Source organism: Juglans microcarpa x Juglans regia, chromosome 3D (assembly GCF_004785595.1).
Source record: "Juglans microcarpa x Juglans regia isolate MS1-56 chromosome 3D, Jm3101_v1.0, whole genome shotgun sequence".
NCBI classification, from domain to species: domain Eukaryota; kingdom Viridiplantae; phylum Streptophyta; class Magnoliopsida; order Fagales; family Juglandaceae; genus Juglans; species Juglans microcarpa x Juglans regia.
The window spans coordinates 4,421,766-4,439,597 of record NC_054598.1 but is presented as its reverse complement, the minus strand read 5'-3'; the positions used below and the strand labels follow the sequence as shown (position 1 = coordinate 4,439,597).

The 17,832-nt window shown below is 36.7% G+C and overlaps 3 protein-coding genes and 1 long non-coding RNA gene across 4 annotated transcripts; 1 reads left to right on the top strand and 3 right to left on the bottom strand.

Annotated features, from left to right (window-relative positions):
• The first annotated feature begins 2,377 nt into the window (after nucleotides 1-2,377).
• On the top strand, nucleotides 2,378-3,523 carry LOC121254220 (F-box protein At3g07870-like). Its single transcript, XM_041154184.1, has 2 exons — nucleotides 2,378-3,315; nucleotides 3,394-3,523. The coding sequence occupies exons 1-2, from the start codon at nucleotides 2,378-2,380 to the stop codon at nucleotides 3,521-3,523; spliced, it is 1,068 nt and encodes a 355-aa protein (XP_041010118.1).
• A 2,778-nt stretch (nucleotides 3,524-6,301) lies between these two features.
• On the bottom strand, nucleotides 6,302-6,641 carry LOC121254477. Its single transcript, XR_005938650.1, has 2 exons — nucleotides 6,606-6,641; nucleotides 6,302-6,526 (listed from the first exon to the last, which is right to left on the bottom strand). It is a non-coding gene; the product is annotated as an uncharacterized LOC121254477 (long non-coding RNA).
• A 245-nt stretch (nucleotides 6,642-6,886) lies between these two features.
• On the bottom strand, nucleotides 6,887-9,408 carry LOC121254219 (protein FAR-RED IMPAIRED RESPONSE 1-like). Its single transcript, XM_041154183.1, has 5 exons — nucleotides 9,327-9,408; nucleotides 8,626-8,849; nucleotides 7,774-8,475; nucleotides 7,340-7,576; nucleotides 6,887-7,033 (listed from the first exon to the last, which is right to left on the bottom strand). The coding sequence occupies exons 1-5, from the start codon at nucleotides 9,406-9,408 to the stop codon at nucleotides 6,887-6,889; spliced, it is 1,392 nt and encodes a 463-aa protein (XP_041010117.1).
• A 2,306-nt stretch (nucleotides 9,409-11,714) lies between these two features.
• LOC121254476 (serine/threonine-protein kinase SRK2E) lies at nucleotides 11,715-17,784 on the bottom strand. The gene is given in 10 exon segments (XM_041154534.1): nucleotides 11,715-12,391; nucleotides 13,373-13,471; nucleotides 13,549-13,653; nucleotides 14,826-14,918; nucleotides 15,306-15,398; nucleotides 15,483-15,536; nucleotides 15,616-15,717; nucleotides 15,799-15,873; nucleotides 17,170-17,316; nucleotides 17,319-17,784. Coding segments are annotated over 10 exon segments (1,089 nt in total). The 5' UTR covers nucleotides 17,346-17,784; the 3' UTR covers nucleotides 11,715-12,097.
• Between the last annotated feature and the right edge of the window lie 48 nt (nucleotides 17,785-17,832).

Sequence of the window (17,832 nt, the reverse complement as noted above, 5' to 3'; positions counted from 1 at the left end):
ATCACTAAGTAGCTCTCATATGCCTCATATTCGCCAAGTACAAAAAAAAATTTTGGGACATGACAATTCTTGATACTGAGTTTTGTTGAGTTTGGCTTGCTTTCCTATTGAAAATGCCATTTTTTAGGCTTGGCTCGACTGTGGCTCGACCCTGGCTCGACTGTGGCTCGACCCTGGCTCAAGCAACCTTAGCTCGACACTTTGCTCAATAGTCCGCTCGAGCGAATCTTCAAACAGAGAGTTCGCTCAACACCCGCTCGACAGTCAGCTCGAGCGGGAGGCTAACCTATGAGTTCGCTCAACACTCGCTCGACAATCAACTCGAGCGAGTGCCTATCCTAACCTTCCGCTTGACACCGCTCGACACTCCGCTCGAGTGAATATTCTGAAATTTAGACTGTCGCGACATGAACTATAAATACATGTTTTTCTCATGTATTTTAGAACTCATTAGCAGCAAAACATTGTAGAGAGAGAGAGAGAGAAAGAATCCTTTTGTAAAGAATCCTTAGAGTTCTATTAGGTGTATTGGGGCTTTGGGATTGAGGATTTTGCGATTGATCTCTTGTACTGCACCTTTGTTGATAGTGAATTCGTTGAGACCGACCCCAATAGTGGACTTAGGCTCACATTGAGCCGAACCACTTAAATCTTTGTGCTCTTTGTGTGATTGTCGTTATTTCTTTTGTTTGCTTCCATTGTTATACTTCAATTTAGCCTTTGATAATTGGTTTATCCCGACAAACTGGTATCAGAGTGCCAAGCTCTGTGTGAGATCTTAAGGGACTAAGAAAAACCTAAGTGGTCCCATGCGGCAAACAAAAAAACACAGCATCGACATCAAAAAAGTCGGCATCCTTGATGGCAATCATATCCGGCAAATCCTGAATACATGGAGGAAGTCAACCATTGTATTCTCATAACAATGTATTGAAAACAAAGACATAAAAGAATCACCATCATCAAATTATTTTTAACCTCCCCTATCCAACTAAATGAAATATAAAAGAGAGACATTTTATTTTATGGAAAGTACCATTTATGAATTTTCGGGTTTGATTTCTTCTTCAGACAAAACCAAAAAAGAATAATGCTAATATGTCTCTCATTTTGACCACTCATATATTTATTTTTTTATTTTTTTTATTTTTTTACTTATTGATTAAGGAAGTGATTATTAGTGTATTGATATTTTTTTTATTTTTCAAAAATGTTTAAAGATGTTAAAAAAATATGAAAATAAAAAATAAAAAAAGATGAATTTTGCCTAGGCGGCACGCCTAGCGGTCACTATTGTGCGGCAACCTAGCATCACTCAACCAAAAAAACCCTAAACCCTGCCGAACTTAATTCTCAAACGCATGACCCTATATGGTTGCTAATGTGGCCCAATTCATGAGTAGTAAGCCGACCCATGGCCCAACCATTATAAAAGGCCTATTTTTTCCAATTGTTCGAATGATAAATAATAGATAAATGCTTTAGCTATGTATGAATTCTATAAATTGACATGACTTAATATGATATGTTAAATTTTAAAATTATTTTTATTAGTAGATCTAAGGTATCATATGAAATCATTTTAATTGTGAGTTTACTTTTGTAGATTTTTTTGTAACTATAACACTTATCTTCTAATAATTGGACAAGTTTTCAACCGAATAAATCTCTAGCAAATACGTATTTTGACGATTTTTACTTGTCAATCTTCACTTTCTAACCCGGAATTCATAAGCCAATAGGGACCGTTTCAGGGCAGTAATTTGCTCATAGAAATCTTCATACTTCTTCCCATTCTAGAACTTTAAACCTGTTTATCTGAAAAGACTCCCAGCGTATCTCATCCTGATCATGTTCCTCTTCCAAGTTAATCCCTTTATGATGCTGATTTGCCCAGAAAGACCGAAAAAGATGTATCTTGCATTTAGGAGAAGAAGAGAAATTCAAAGTCTTACCCCACACAACTCCACTTAATCAATATTTGATTTGTCATTTTTGTCCTTTTATTTTAATGCTTAAATATGTATGTGTTTAAATAAAATGATAAGAATGACAAATCATATGTTGATTAAATAGAGATGTGTGGTGTAAGACTTTCCCTGTAGCATTTCAATCTATAAACAAAACAAACTCGAGAATAAGAAATATAATTGAGCTAAAATTCTACTTACAATGCATCTCTTTTTGAATTAAAACACTTGTAGTGTTATCATGTTTATCAACTGTTGTTTTATGGTAGTATTCAACCAAACAGAGGGTGAAAGATTGATATCCCTTGAGCGTGCAAGCCCTAAAATTGACATCTGCAGGGAAGGTTTTGATGTGTGGAACACAAAACAAAGACTTTCCATTGTAATTCTTCATTCAAGTTGCAGCAATGGATACTAGGGAGAATACATGTCTAGAAGAAGTGCCGGGCGATGTCCTTGTAGATATTTTCTGCAGACTTCCCATGAAGACGTTGGTCCAATGTAGGGGCGTATGCAAAGAATGGCAGGATTTGCTTTCAAGCCCTATATTTGTCAGCTTCCATCTCTCGAGATCGGTCACTGCCCTCGCGACAGGAGTAAGTCCAGACTGTTTATTTTTCGAGCATTTATCTAGAGAAGATAATGTAATGGTAACGAAATTGGGGATGGAGTTTGATTTTAATGGCGCGGCTTCCTTGAATGGCTTAATATGCTCGTGGAATTACAGGGAAAAACGAGTTAGTGTATCTAATCCAATCATCGGAAAGCGCATAACTCTTCCCGAAAGCCAAAAGGAGTATGGCATTTCACACTTCAAACCCATGCTGAGGATTGGAATTAGTCCAGAGACAGGCCTATACAAGGTGCTTAAAATTCAACCCAGAAGAGAATCCCGGTCAAAAACCAAATGGGCAGCAGAGATCTGTACGCTTGGAGTTGGTGCTGTCACTTGGAGAAACATTGCAGATGTCCCACAGAAATTTTTGTTTTGTACGACACTAGATGGCACTTTTTTCAACGGAGCATTCCATTTTATTTTCACTCGAGATAGCCCCGAATTCAATGACTATATCTGTTCCTTTGATTTTGACAATGAGAAGTTCCAGTCAAATTTGGAGCAACCTAGTCCTCCCTTGGATAATGAAGAGTGTCCTGAGTGGTTGGGTCTGGGAGTATTGACAGATTGTCTCTCTGTATCCAACATCTATGGCCTCGGCAATGGAAATCCAGATATTGAAGTGTGGGTGATGAAGGAGTATGGTGTCACCAAATCATGGACAAAAGTGTTTGCTTTAGAGAACCCAATGGAAACCTTATCGTCACCTAGTGGTTTCAAGATCATCAAGTACAAGGAAAACGAGGAGATCATATATTTTATTGATGACAATATATATTCTTATGATCTCAAAAATGAAAATTGCAGATTCTTGGAGACTATTGGGATTCATTCAAGATTCTTTGCACTTCTGTATGTTCCCAGTTTTGTTTGGCTTGAAGATGTTGAGGTGGGAGAAAGCTCAAGAGAAATCGAGCAGTGCCTTTCCGAGCTCTAGATTCAATTAGAATTTTGTCATGGGGACATTTGAGACAGCATGGAATCCATCCTCCTTGGAGTGATTTTGCTATGTTGGGACTTGGTTTTGGACAATTAATCATCCTACTTGGGGGACTATTTTCATTATTGGGAGTTTGTAACGTATTTTTTTAGTTATCATCATACTACTTTTAGTTTAGAGAAGTGCTAAAGTCACAAATAGATCACACAAAAATAAATTTATAAACTAATGTGATTTGATTGCACCCATGTTCCTATATTTAGAGGCTTATTTTAGAGTTTCCGTAGTGTAGCTTCCAGAGTTCTCTATGTTATTCCTTCAAGTTTGTGATATGGGAATGCTATTCATCCCGCCCTTAAGTCTCGTTCTATCATCTTGCTTGATGTGGCCTACATGTTTGTAAAAATAAAACATTTATTTTAAAGTTAAAACACACGGAAGCAACATAACGCCTCCCTCCCCGTGCGATATCTGCTGCTTCTCCTTCGCCCATCGCACCGGTTCGGAGCAGCCATCGACACCACTGCCTCCCTCCATCTCCGACCTCATCTCCCCTTCCTCCATCTCCAACCTCTCATCTCCAACCTTGACCACAATTTTTCCTTCTTTTTTTTTCCCTCCACCAGACCCCGCGCGCTCTCTGCTTCTCCCTCACCCATCTATCCCGTTCGGCGCAGCCATCTCTCCCATCGACCTCGTCTCCCCTCCCTCCATCTCAGGCCACGGTTTTTTTCTTTTTCCTTTTTTTTCCCTCCCACCGACCCATCGACTTTGCCCTCCCCCAGACCCATTTCGCCATCCTTAGCCTCACGAGTTCGAGTCCCACCAGTCTTTCGGCCATCTCTTCGACGGATCGGACCCAAGGTCTATTGTTTTTGTTCCCCTTTCTCAGTTAGTTTCCCCTAAAATTGATGTCTGAACGTTCTTTTTTCTTTTTTCTTTTTTTTTTTTTGTGGTTTGGCTGGAATTTGTTTTTTCTTCTGAGCTATGTTGCAGTAGTGTTGTTATGATCTTTATTTATTATACTAAGGAAGGGAAATAAAATGAAAAGATGGAGAAATTTGTGAAATAAGAAATTGCAGTTGACATGTTTGTGAAAATGCCTATGAAAACCGAAAATGGAAATGGAATGGGTAAATTAAGCTAGTGATTTTACTCAGTTTTTTACTCTCCCATGTTCAATCTTATGTTTAATTGTTCAATCACTTTGCATCATATATCATGCTTTCTAGCTTGCTTCTTGCTTGAGATAGAGTCAGGTACAAGAGTCTTATGTAGTGGTTTTGCTCAGCATCAATGCATCTACAATCGACCTCCCATTTGAGTTACAGCTGAATTGCCATCTTTAATTAGTCTTATATAGTCCTTTATAGGAGAAAATTCTTCCATTTGAGTTACATTTAGTTGGCAGGCAAACTTGATGGGAAGAAAGTACTATGAGGTGGGACAACCAGGTTGTCTTTCGAACATGTATGTGGGTAGTGATGTTTAGTTTTAGGTTAAAATATGCTAGGAAACCTTGTCCATAAAACATAGCTTTGGATTGAAGTATTGCTGGATGCATTTTACAGTGACCCAAAAAGGAGGTGGGAAAGATTTGAGCTTCATTATTTATATACCAATAAAGGGCAAAGGCCGATTGGAAGAAAAGAAAGAGCAACAGTTTCAGTAGTACTACTAGATTTGTTGGGATTTTGTTGCAATTTTCATTTAAAAAAGGCCTATATATTAATGTTCAATGCTCCCCCTCCCCACAAAAAAAGTAACCGTTTCTGGCCTTCAATGCCTTGATCTCTTTTTGGATATTGTTTGGTTGAGATTAATTAGTGTTCAATCTTATGTTCATATCCAGAAACAGTGGAATTCTTGTTTAATATATTCATTAATATATATAAGAATTGCCAAATAGATTTGTTGTCTATTAGTTGATGTTAATTTATAAGCTAGTTTTCTTTTAATTTTATTATTTACTTAATTTATAAGCTAGATTTGTTGTCTATTAGTTGATGCTAATTCGTGTTGCCAAATAGATTCGTGTCTATTATTAGCTTATGTTAATTTATAAGCTTGATGTGTTGTCCACTATTTATTCAATTAATGAAGAAAAACATATCTGAACCCAAGGCTAGATACCTCTTCCTGCACGAGGCTAGATATTCTACAATGTCGAAAGCACGTAGTAGCACTAGCAATATTTCACGCTCAAAGAACTCTTGCCAAAATGAATACCCAATATATTTTTGTGGTATTAAAGCATGCAGACGAACTGCGCATACGGAGGATAATGACGGAGGTCGATTTTTCAGTTGTCAAAACTTTCAGGTATCTCAAATTTAAATCTTGTTTACTATGAAGTGAATGGTAATCTTTGTTTCCTAATGTGTTGGCTAATTTTGCAGGCTGAATATTTTTGTTGGTATGACCCGGAAATACCACCATATGGTGAGAAGAAAATCAACCGTTTAAAAACCGAAATTGAAAAGATACAACTAGCAATGAATGTCCAAACAACTCGACATTGACTAGAAATAGAGATTGAGAGGCGCAAGAGAAATGTTGAGAGAGTCATTGTAGTTTTAGTAATTTCAATGTCATGGATACTTTGTTTAGGCTTGTTTTTTGGAAAATTCTAAGACAATATATAATCTTTGAAGTTAATTTCAATGTCATGGGTACTTTGTTTAGGCTTGTTTTGAAGTAATTTCAATGTCATGGGTACAATTATGCAATATTGCATCAACAAACTATTATGAAAATAACGATTACAAATAGATGTTCAATACAATTCCAAGATTACAATTAATGATCTAAATACGTCAATACAAAAACAAGTTCAATAATATCCCAAGATTACAATTAATGATCTAAACACGTCAATACAAAAACAGGTTCAATAATATCCCAAGATTACAATATAAAATCCCAAGTACAAATTTGTCTCATAGCATCTACCAATCAGAAAGCATTGAAGTCCTGATGGAAAGCCTCCGTAGTGTTGTCCTATAAAGGCATAAAAAATATTGTCAGTGGCAACACAATTCACTAAAAAGATTATCAAAATATTTTAGTTTTACATTACTTGTGAGTGATGAGCAGTCGAAGGAGTTGAAAAAAATTCCAGCACATGTGTTCAAACTTGACTTTGTTGATCCTAGTGTTAAAAGTATTAATTAAAATTAAATTAAATAAAAAACAACAAAAATATTGAAGACCAAGTGAATTGTAAATTTAGTATACAAAATTAATAAAAATGAACCTCAGCTTGGTTGTTGTGCAATCGCATTTTCGTACTGGATTTCTTAATACTCTTCTCAGCGGGGTGCACTTTTCTCTTAGACGGTGGTCTTCTCTTACTCCGAACTACCAAAGGACTAAGAACTCTAGGGTTGAAGCCTCCGTTGAATGAGTTGTATCAACTGTGTTGCTAGTATCATGATTAGCGATACCAGGGTACTGTGTCTTCAACTGTTCTATCTGACTAATCAATTTAACACAACTGCTCTCAGCCTTTGAAGCATTGGAACACAATTCATAGAAACAATTTTGGATCCTATCGTACCTTCGTGCATCGTCGATGCTAGTAGTGTCATAACTACTTTTCACGAATGTGTATTTTTGCTTAATATCTTTCCTCTACCGATCCTAGATGTATTTTGATGGTATTGTATGTTGGCTCATCTGAGTTAAGACACGGAGAGCGTGTCTGCACAAAATACCCCTAAACTCAAATAACTTACAACTGCATTTCACATCAAGGAGATCTTGATCAACTTCCACATTAAAGGTTACACGTTTTAATAAGTCATTACCAACTTGGACCTCATTCACAACAACGAACATATATCTATCATCCTCACACCCTATCTCCTTAGTAGTCAAATATAGAAATCCTCGCAATTCCTCCTGTACCTCTTTGAATTTAGCAAGAGTATATGCACTTTGAAATTGCTTCTCAAGAGGATAACGACTGATGCAAGGAATGTCCGTGTTAAAGGAATTGAAGTTAGCAATTGCTTCATTCTCTACCTTCCTCCTAAGGGCCGAATCATACTGGTCAACAAATTGCTTCAGAGTAGTTCTAGAGTGAATGTAGTAGTCAAAAAATGCATTCATTCCTTCACTTCGCTGTGTGGCTGACATTCCTGCCCAGAATGTGTCTCTAACATAGGCCGGCACTCAATAATGTCGATCACTATACAGTGATACTAACCATGCATTCTCATGCAAATCATATGTATCGAGCATACGGCACCAATGTTCATCAAACTCATGCTAACTGAAATTATATGCCACAAGCAAAATCGATGCATAGAAGTTGGAAACACCCTCGATATTGCAATTTTCATGGCCTTGTCTTGGTCTGTGATGATTGCATTTTGCGGTTGGTTATTCATACACTGCAACCATGACTGAAACAACCACTCAAATGTATTTGCGTCCTCATTGGATATCAATCCGCAACCGAGTAGGATTGACTGCCCATGGTGGTTCACACCCACAAACGGTGCAAAAGGCATTTTATACGCATTAGTGAAATATGTTGTATCAAATGTAATTACATCCCCGAATGATTCATACACAACTCTACTCTGGGCATCTGCCCAAAACACATTCTTTAACCACATCTCATTGTCAACATCAATCTTATAATAAAACTCCGGATTTCTTTTTTGCATATCTTCGAAATAGTTACATAGAGCTACACCACTTCCAACCCCGAGGCGAAGTCGTCGTGCTTTGTCAATGTAGTTTCGACACTCCTTCTCCCCGAATGTTACATTCTCATAACCCCCCGCCTCAACAACCACAGACTTAAAATTTTTGGACAACGTTATACATGCCTCGTCATTTATTTCAAGCATCTTAGAGACACGAGCATCAACCTTCTTAAAGCATCTGAAATGTCTTGCATTCTCCGGACTACAGGCGTGGGTGTAATCCAATATCACCTTAGATATAGTATATACACCTTCAACATTTAATACCGCATTAATTCTAGTCTTACATCCCATCTTTACTGTTTGTCTTGGTTTCATAACATTGGCAACCGTACTCTTCGATGTGCCTCCTCGCGCGCATGCCACGCAAAACTATCTTACTGTCCCATCGTCATGCTGTCTAATATTCCTTTTGGATACCCCAAACCTTTTCTTCTTACCATACTTCATATAATAAGCATGCACTTCTTCTACAGATGAAAATTGCATTCCAACCGTAGGTTCTTCAATTGTTTCATCACCTCCAATCTCCTTATCAATTTCTACCTCATCACACTCATTATTTGAAAATTCTATGTCGGCATCTATTGCAACGTTCAAATTCTCTGTAAATATACAACATGTGAAACAAGGATATTAAAATAAAGCATTTGGCATAAAAAGATTAAGCAAAGGATTCATATGTCTGTCATTGACTAAATTTTATAAAATGATCAGCTACCATCTATTCCTGCAATTCCATAAGTCTTGAAATATTCATCAGCTAGCTTGAAGGGTTAACTTCTAGTTTATAAAACTATGTACGAATCAACTATTCTCCACAACTTATTAAACTTGAATATAATGGAAATATTACATTCAGCCAAGTATCTATAGTATAATAGAATAGCATAGGGAGATCAAGACTTTTTCTTTTTCTTTTTTAATCAAGATGTGTTCATCATTGACGACAAGAAATTAACTCGTTTCAAGCAACAAGCAAGGTAGAAAGCATGATATATGATGCAAAGTGATTGAACAATTAAACATAAGATTGAACATGGGAGAGTCAAAAACTGAGTAAAATCACTAGTTTAATTTACTCATTCCATTTCCATTTTCGGTTTTCACAGGCATTTTCACAAACATATGAACTGCAATTTCTTGTTTCACAAATTTCTCCATCTTTTCATTTTATTTCCCTTCCTTAGTACAATAAATAAAGATCATAACAACACTACTACAACATAGCTCAAAAGAAAAAAAAAATTCCAGACAAACCACAAAAAAAAAAAGAAAAAAAAAACGTTCGGACATCAATTGCAGGGGAAACTAACTGAGAAAGGGGAACAAAAACAACAGACCTTGGGTCCGATCCATCGGAGAGATGGCCGAGAGACTGGTGGGGGCGAGATGGCTGCGCTGAACGGGATAGATGGGTGAGGGAGAAGTAGATAGCGTGCGGGGTCTGGGGGAGGAAAAAACAAAAAAAGAAAAAACTCTGGTCGAGGTTGGAGATGAGAGGTCGGAGATGGAAGGAGGGGAGATGAGGTCGGAGATGGAGGGAGGCAGTGGTGTCGATGGCTGGTCCGAACGGGTGCAATGGGCTAAGGAGAAGCAGCAGATATCGCGCAGGGAGGGAGGCGTTATGTTGCTTCCGTGTGTTTTAACTTTAAAATAAGTGTTTTATTTTTGCAAACGTGTAGACACGTCGAGCGGGATGATAAAACGGGACTTAAGGGCGGGATGAATAGCATTTCCCGAGTGATATAGACAACTACCCTCTGAACATTTTTTCTCTTGGAGAATTAGATGAGATATATGTGAATAATAATGAAATAATTTGTAAATAGTAGTAAAATATTTGAATTAAGATATTTTATTAAGTTCTGGGAAATGAGAGAAAAAAATTAAATAAAAATATTATAAAGGTAAAATATTGTTAGAATATAATTTTTTAATATTATTTTTGTTTTAGAATTTGAAAAAATTAAATTATTTTTTATATTTTGCTTGAAAGTTTAGAAAAGTTATAATGATTAGATAATGATTAGATGAAAAAGTTGAAGATTTGAAATTGAAAAATATTTGTGTTTGAGTGATATTTGAGAAGGAAATGAAATGAAATAAGATGAAATGAGATGAGATAAGATAAAACCATCTTTATTACGAAACGACGCAGGCCTTGTTTAGTTATATACATAGATGAGATGAGATGGAAATTAAATAAAATATTGTTATAATATTATTTTTGTTTTGGAATTTGAAAAAATTGAATTGTTTTTTATATTTTATTTGAAAGTTTAAAAAATTTGTAATGATTGATATTTTGTGTTTGGTTTGGTTTGTTTGTGAAAAACCAGGCGTTAGTATTTTGTGTTTTGCAAGGATGTCTCTAGAAAAAAAATCTAAAATCCAAGTTATGTTTACCACAAAATATTTTCGTGCTTTCCCAAATTTGTTTGACAATGGAATGGTAATTCTTTCAAGACACACCGCCTCTGTTGTTTTTGTGTCTCGTTTGGTTACATAAATGTGATGAGATAAAATGAAAAATTTGTAAAATAGTAATAAAATAATTTGTGAATTGTAATAAAAATAATTTAAATTAAGATATTTTATTGTTTGAGAAATGAGAGAGAAAAGATTGAATAAAAATATTATAATGTTAAAATATTGTCATAATATTATTTTTATTTTGATATTTGAAAAAGTTGAATTATTTTTTGTGTTTTGTTTGAAAATTTAAAAAAGTTGTAATGATTAGATAAAAAAAATAAAATTTTGAAAATTTAAAATTGAAAAATATTTTTATTTAAAATTAATAATGATTAGATGTTTTCATTGGTTCTGCTCATACCCCACTAGGCTAAGGATGATGAGATTTCTTGGTCGGTTGAGAAACTACAAGAAACCCTCCCCAAAATTTTATCTATATCCCAAGTCATTGAAATTTACAATTCTAAATAGGATCAGAGCCATCCAACTCAAGCCCATATGCATCTTAGATTTTTAATATATAGGAGAGGGTTGGCCGTATGTGCTGATTGTCAAAAGGGGTGAGCTTCAATGTTGTTTCAGCCCATTTGGAGTCTGTATCTTTTGGTATTGGTTTTATAATCAGTTTCTATTGACAACATCCGAATTTTCTGTACAACAAAAAAGAAAAGCTGGATTTGAACATAAGCATTGAATAGAAAAATGTTGATTGTCTTCTGTCATTAAATGGATTGCTTGGTTTCAAGGTAGACTTCCTCTTGAACTCTTACCATTTCTTTTTCTTTGTTGTTATGATTAACTTCGTATGTTTTGACCTGTGATCTTCTCGAGCTAGCTGAGACATCATCTCGTTGCCTGGTTGCATTTTTTCCTCTACCTTGACAAACCAATCAATGCAAAGAAAGATGAGAATTAAACTCTCTTCTTTAGCTGTTTAATCTGCGGACGAACCAAACCAAACGCAGTGTTAGTTCTTGCAAGCTCGAGAAACATAATAAACCAATCTCCCAACGAAACAAGGTAGGAATTGACATACTGTTACATTGGTCGCCAAAAGAAAAGAGAGAAAGTGTTATGTTACAGTGCTACCAGTGCGATACATAATTCCACTTGAAAAGTAGCAAAACATAAAAATACAGGTCATGAACAGATGCACATCACCAGAAAAGATTATACATAGAGCAGAAACAGGAGCGGTGAGAACAGATTCTCATTGACATGTACAAATTCCACACCACAGAATCCTCCATTACAGAGACGGCGAAAGATTTTTCTCTAATCTTCCACACTCCCAAGTCCCAAGAAAAAAAAGCCTAGGAGATGATTTACGTCCACACAAAATGCACACACCGCCCCTTGCAGGCAGTGGTTATGATCACATTGCATAGACTATCTCTCCGCTGCTATCAATGTCAAGGTCAGGATCAGTCTCCAAGTCCTCCTCCATGTCTTCGTCAAATTCCAAGCTGCCAGTCAGATACTGGTTGAGACTGTGGCTCCCTGCAGCAGGAATGGTAGCCTCAGCAATTATCCGCATGATATCCTCATCGCTTTGCATGGGTTGATCAGGCTCTTCAAACTGAGTGTTCTTTGAGTTTTCATCCACGAGATCTGCTGGAAGGTTCTTCAAAAACCACTCGTGGTTCCTAATCTCAGGAATAGTTATCCTCTGTTGCCAAGTGAATTCGTGGGAACGTAAATTAGAAAGTCAATATTCTGCCACTAAGCCTTAATCAGACACGGGAAAGCAAGGCACAGAACAGAAAGCACCAAGATTTGGAAAAACACACGCACATATATATACCCACATAATTTTTACATAGGAAAGCACCCTATACTTTGTCGTCACTTGCAGGTCAGACAAGCCACAAGCCAAGCAAAACCCAGGGGAGGTTGGCATTTAGAAAGATCTTGACCATTGCTAGGCACAGGTAACCTTAATTTCCAATTCTAAAACAATAACAAGTTCCATTTATTTTATCATAACTGGGTCCACAAATGGAAACATGAAGAGGAAATCGGATAAAAGGAAGGGGAAGGGTAAAGAATCTTGGGTATTTTTGTGCAGCCAATGAGAATGGAAAGTGTCAATGGAGATGAAAAGCACCCACCAGGTGCACCGTCTAGAATCCTTAAAGTTGCTGAAGTAGGATAGTTTGACACTTATCTCACTCGGTCAGTGAGCAAGTTGGCAAATAAGAGATGAAAAACACATTTACACCATCACTTTAAACAACAATTTAACTCCTATAAATGCTTACAATCCAAGAACAGCACTAACTTTTTCTTTCGTGGGTGGGTATATTGGGGCATCATTTCGGCCCATGGGCTAGGCAATTGGAGGTAACCACTGCATCTCTCAAAATTCTTCAGGACGGCAGGATTAGGTATGTGTATGCATGCCAATTCCATAAAATCTCACAACTTTGGACCTATTTACATTTTCATAAAGAACATACCTAGAAAATAGGACAAGAAGAGCATAAACATTTTTTAAAAGCTTTTATAAATACAACGGAAAAACAATTAAATTCAAAATCAAAAAACACAGAAGCAACCACAACATGGTGTTTGAAAAGAAAGAAATGGCAGTCATATCACAAAATGGAATTTCTATAATAATAGATGCACACGCACCAAGTGCACCAACCTTAGCAGGGTCAGCTACAAATATCCTCGAGATCAAATGGCTGCACTCTGGAGATATATGAACGTAGTCAGGAATTGAGTACTGGACATTCAAAATTCGCTGCAAAGACATTGAATCATTTTAGTCAATCATTTCAGTGGAGCTAACAAACTCACCAATATGGTCCAACGGCTTACTTGAATTGTCTTGCGGAAGTTTTTAGGCTCTTCAGGATCCTCGAAAGGGTATGCACCCACCAACATGACATATAAGGTCACCCCACAAGACCACACGTCTGCAACCTGTAGACATCCCAGCAGATTATAAGTAATTATATCAATTATTATGTTGAATGCATGAGTGTAGAATAAAAAATCGATGTACTATCATATGACATCTACGAAGAAATTTGTCAGGAAATCAACCACAACACAGCAGTAACATTTGGTCTCTTCACTACAGAAAGTATTTTAGTAGAAAATATGCTGGACAGAATCAATACAGTTAGGAGGTTCTTCGTGAGCAGCCCTATCGTCAAATGTCCTACCCCAATAGACGACGTTTGAACCTTCTCTCTTGTCCGTCCAATATGTGTGTGGCACATTATATTATCATATCACTTTGACCATTCCATCGGCCCCATCCCCATGTCTTCTAGGGATGGTAGAAACCATGCATGGAGCAAACATGCAAATCAAATCAAAAGTGAGAAAAATAATTTTAAAGCAGAATGATTTCTTTCTTTTCTTTCTTTTTTTTTTTAATTTTGTGTGTGTATGTACACACATGGGGGAGGGGGATCTAGATGCCAGCTCTTAGGATGGGGAGAAAAAAATTCGAATTAACTTCTTTGTTAGGTGTGTATGCATTGGATAGTGAAAAAAACTGAACTCTAGAACAGTTTGCTTTGTTACTTAACAATCAAAAACATCTTTTTGGGAAAGAAATGCGAAACATAGGCCAAGCTTCATCTGAATGGCAGTTAAAAGCCAATAAGATTTTTTGCCAAAGTGAACCTGGTTGTAACCTCTGTAAATGCAAGTGGATTTGTGAGGTCAGGGCTAGAAGTCAGATCCTACATTCGTGAAACTTATAAGTGGTTGAAATAACTCCAATATTTGACCTTATTAATGGTGAAGACTGAGACACAAACAGGTTAACCTTATAATATCATTGTAGAATGATGCTCAGATGTAGGGTTCAAGAAACAAACTTATAAGCCACAAGCTAAGAACAGTTACAATGCAAAGTCGGAAAACCTATGATAATAGATTTATAAAGCTTCATAAATGATCAGTGCTTGGGTGAGAGTAGTACTAGGATGGGTGACCTCCTGGGAAGTTCTGGTGTTGCACTCCTAATTAAAAATAAAATAAAATAAAATAAAAAAATCCACGAGGAAGTAGAGGTACCCCATAGATGATACAATAGTAGTAGGACAGAATCAAATTCCTCCATTGAGTAGTAACATTACCTTGCCGTCATATTCTTTCTTCAGTAACACTTCTGGAGCAATATATGCAGGAGTGCCAACAGTTGATTTTGGTTGTGAATGCAGCACTGAGGACTGAGAAAAGAAACGGGCAAGTCTAAATACGTAAATACTGAGAACCAATGATGGACAAATGAATACAAAGATACCACAAATAAACAACAACAAACTTCTATGCACTGGACCATATTGTTGAAAAAGAGGTAAATATATTTTATTAATAGCACCCTGACAGGAAAATACAAAACGAAATTTTATTGATACATGTATAAACAATAAAATTTAAAAATAAAAGTGTATAAACAATCAAATTACCCTCCCATGATGTACTTTTGAAGTATTTCGAGTTTCAATGCAAATATCAAGCTTTTAAATCACAGAAAGGCACCATAGTTACCTATCAAAAAGAAAGAAAGGCACCATAGTTTCACAATATAAAAGGCAAAAAAAAAAAAATAGTACCTTGGAGTACCCAAAATCACAAATCTTTAAACGAGGAGCCGGACTTCCATCCAATAATGTGTTCTCCAATTTCAAGTCACGATGGCATACTTGCTTCACAAAAGATACAGAGAAAGATATGCATCTTAGACATATTCTTGTATCTTTTAAGACATATTATAAAGCTAATTCACGCACCATTGCATGACAGTAGCTAACTCCTGATATAAGTTGCTGGAAGAAGAAGCGCGCCTGCAACAAGAAAAGACTACAGTAAATGATGAGCACAGGGGAACCATCAGAAATGAAACGAACATCGTGGATAACAAACCTCATCCTCACTGAACCGCCCAGCATTGCATATCCGTTCAAAGAGCTCTCCTCCAGAGGCATATTCCATCACAATAGCTAGATGAGTTGGTGTTAATATGACCTATAGTCACATCTTCATGTTAATGAATTTCAGAATAGACCGAGGGGAGAAAATATGATAAAATAATGAGATTAGACAGACCTCTTTGAATCTAACAATGTTGGGATGTCTCAAGGACCTGTGGTTTATAATTTCCCTCCGTACATTCTCATCTATCTGCACTTATCAAAAAAGGCATTCTCATCTATCTGTTAACACGATATAAAAGTTTGGTAAACTACAAAGCCAGACAGAAATCCATAAAAGGTCCGAGGCTCCAAGCAAGTCAAGATTCTTTATTTACAAAGCATAATATTACAGGGTCTGTAGCCTATATCACAGGGACTGACCGATAGTTTCAGCTAGTTTCAGCCAACACAATCTAATAAAAGGATGAAAACTGACCTCAGTTTCGTGACAATATTTCCAAGATCTTGATCATGACCAATTATATGATATGTCCTACTGTACGTACCATAAATAAAAAGCCTTTCACTCCTCTAATAGAAAGTCAAGCTCAAATTAGGTGGTTAAAACTTCCAAATTTGGTTTAGAAGAACATAATTTCTTTTTCTTTTTTGTTAGTAAATGAAATTAGGAAAATGATTTGTAAAGTTAAACCCCCCACACTTTCTTTGAAAAAAGTGGACAAATCTAAGACTCATGTGGAATAATTCACTATTTTAGTGGTCCCACTATTTTTCAAAGAGGGTGCACAGAGCTAGCCCCAGGACTGTATCGTCGCTCATAAAATTATGGGCAGTGCTAGCGTGCCACCCAGCTAGCACAAATCTCCCTTTTCATTTTTTCCTTTTTTTATTTTTACATTTTTTTAACATATTTAAATATTTTTAAAAATATATATATACAAATATACTAAAAATCACTTATTTAATTATTATGTAAAAATTAAAAAAAATTAATATATGAACGGTCAAAATGAGCGGGCAAAATCAAAAGGCATACTAGTATTTTTCTAAAATTATTAAAACGGGGTGTGTGGAAATGAGTCTCTGTTAATTTATCTCCCTAAATAAGATCAGCAGTACCGGGGTCCAATTTTACGACAGGTACTGTACTGATAACCCATAGACCCTTAAAGACCCAAAACCGAATACAGCACTCAATTCCTTCAAAACATAAACACGCACATACCGAAGTAACCAGAATCGAACATCGACCAACTAATCTCATTGACCCTCAAACCCAATAATCCACTCAACTACTAAAGAAAGAATGTATGGAAATCCTTAAATTTGCGAACTAAAAACTCAAACTGAGCTCGAATTAAAGAAAGAATGAACGAAAGAAGAAACTAAGGTGCGGTTCGGATAATGAGATGAAATGAAATTGTATTATTTTGAAATTTGAAAAAGTTGAATTATTTATTATATTTTGTATAAAAATTTGATAAAATTGAGACAACATTATTTTTCATATATTCAAACGGACCCTAGTATCTTAGACACTAACCTTCTCACCCCTCTCAATGTACTTCACGGCGACCAGCTCCTCGGTCTGCTTGTCCCTCATCAGCCTAGCCACCCCGAAATTTCCCGAGCCGATATCTTTCACCAGTTCGTACCGATCACTATCGTGCATGATCGGCATGTCCATGCCCGGCCCACAGTGATCGCCGAACGATCCATCTCTCTTTATCTCTCTAACTCTCTCAATCTCTCTCTCTCTCTCTCTCTCCCTAAAAAACGCACAAGCGCTGACGCACAAGCTCAATGTCCTTCTCTCACATTATATCATTGTTGAGGGATGTTATAAGAAACTCAATACACCAAATGGTTGAGTTGAGAGGTGGCCAAAACAAAACCCTAATCAAGATCAAGCTGGAAGAGGGGCGGTGGAGGCGGCGACGTGGCTCAATGTGGGCCACTAGATTGAAGAGAAACAGGTAGTTGAAGAAAGAGACTGGAAAATAGGCTAGAGCCCGTGAAGCTTCACCCACCACAGCACACCCACACAGCTGGTTGGGGGAGGGGGGGTTGTGGTGCCCAGATTTTTAGAGTAGCAGAGAGATAGATAGGGAGACGGTGACAAAGCTCGTGAATCCCTTTCTCTCTGAGAGGGAGTTTCTGCGCTGAGGGTACAGACTACAGAGATATTTTCCTTTCCCCTTTAATT

What these genes read in the sequence shown, in the direction of transcription:
- LOC121254220 (XM_041154184.1), top strand. Translation starts at nt 2,378, where the DNA reads ATGGATACTAGGGAGAATACATGTCTAGAAGAAGTGCCGGGCGATGTC. An exon ending in AGTGGTTTCAAGATCATCAA is followed by an intron (nt 3,316 to 3,393) that starts GTACAAGGAAAA and finishes TGAAAATTGCAG; the next exon opens with ATTCTTGGAGACTATTGGGA.
- LOC121254219 (XM_041154183.1), bottom strand. Translation starts at nt 9,408, where the DNA reads ATGGAGAAATTTGTGAAACAAGAAATTGCAGTTCATATGTTTGTGAAA. An exon ending in CGAAAATGGAAATGGAATGA is followed by an intron (nt 8,850 to 9,326) that starts GTAAATTAAACT and finishes GTATATTTACAG; the next exon opens with AGAATTTGAACGTTGCAATA. An exon ending in GTTTGATGAACATTGGTGCC is followed by an intron (nt 7,577 to 7,773) that starts GTATGCTCGATA and finishes TTTGTTGACCAG; the next exon opens with TATGATTCGGCCCTTAGGAG.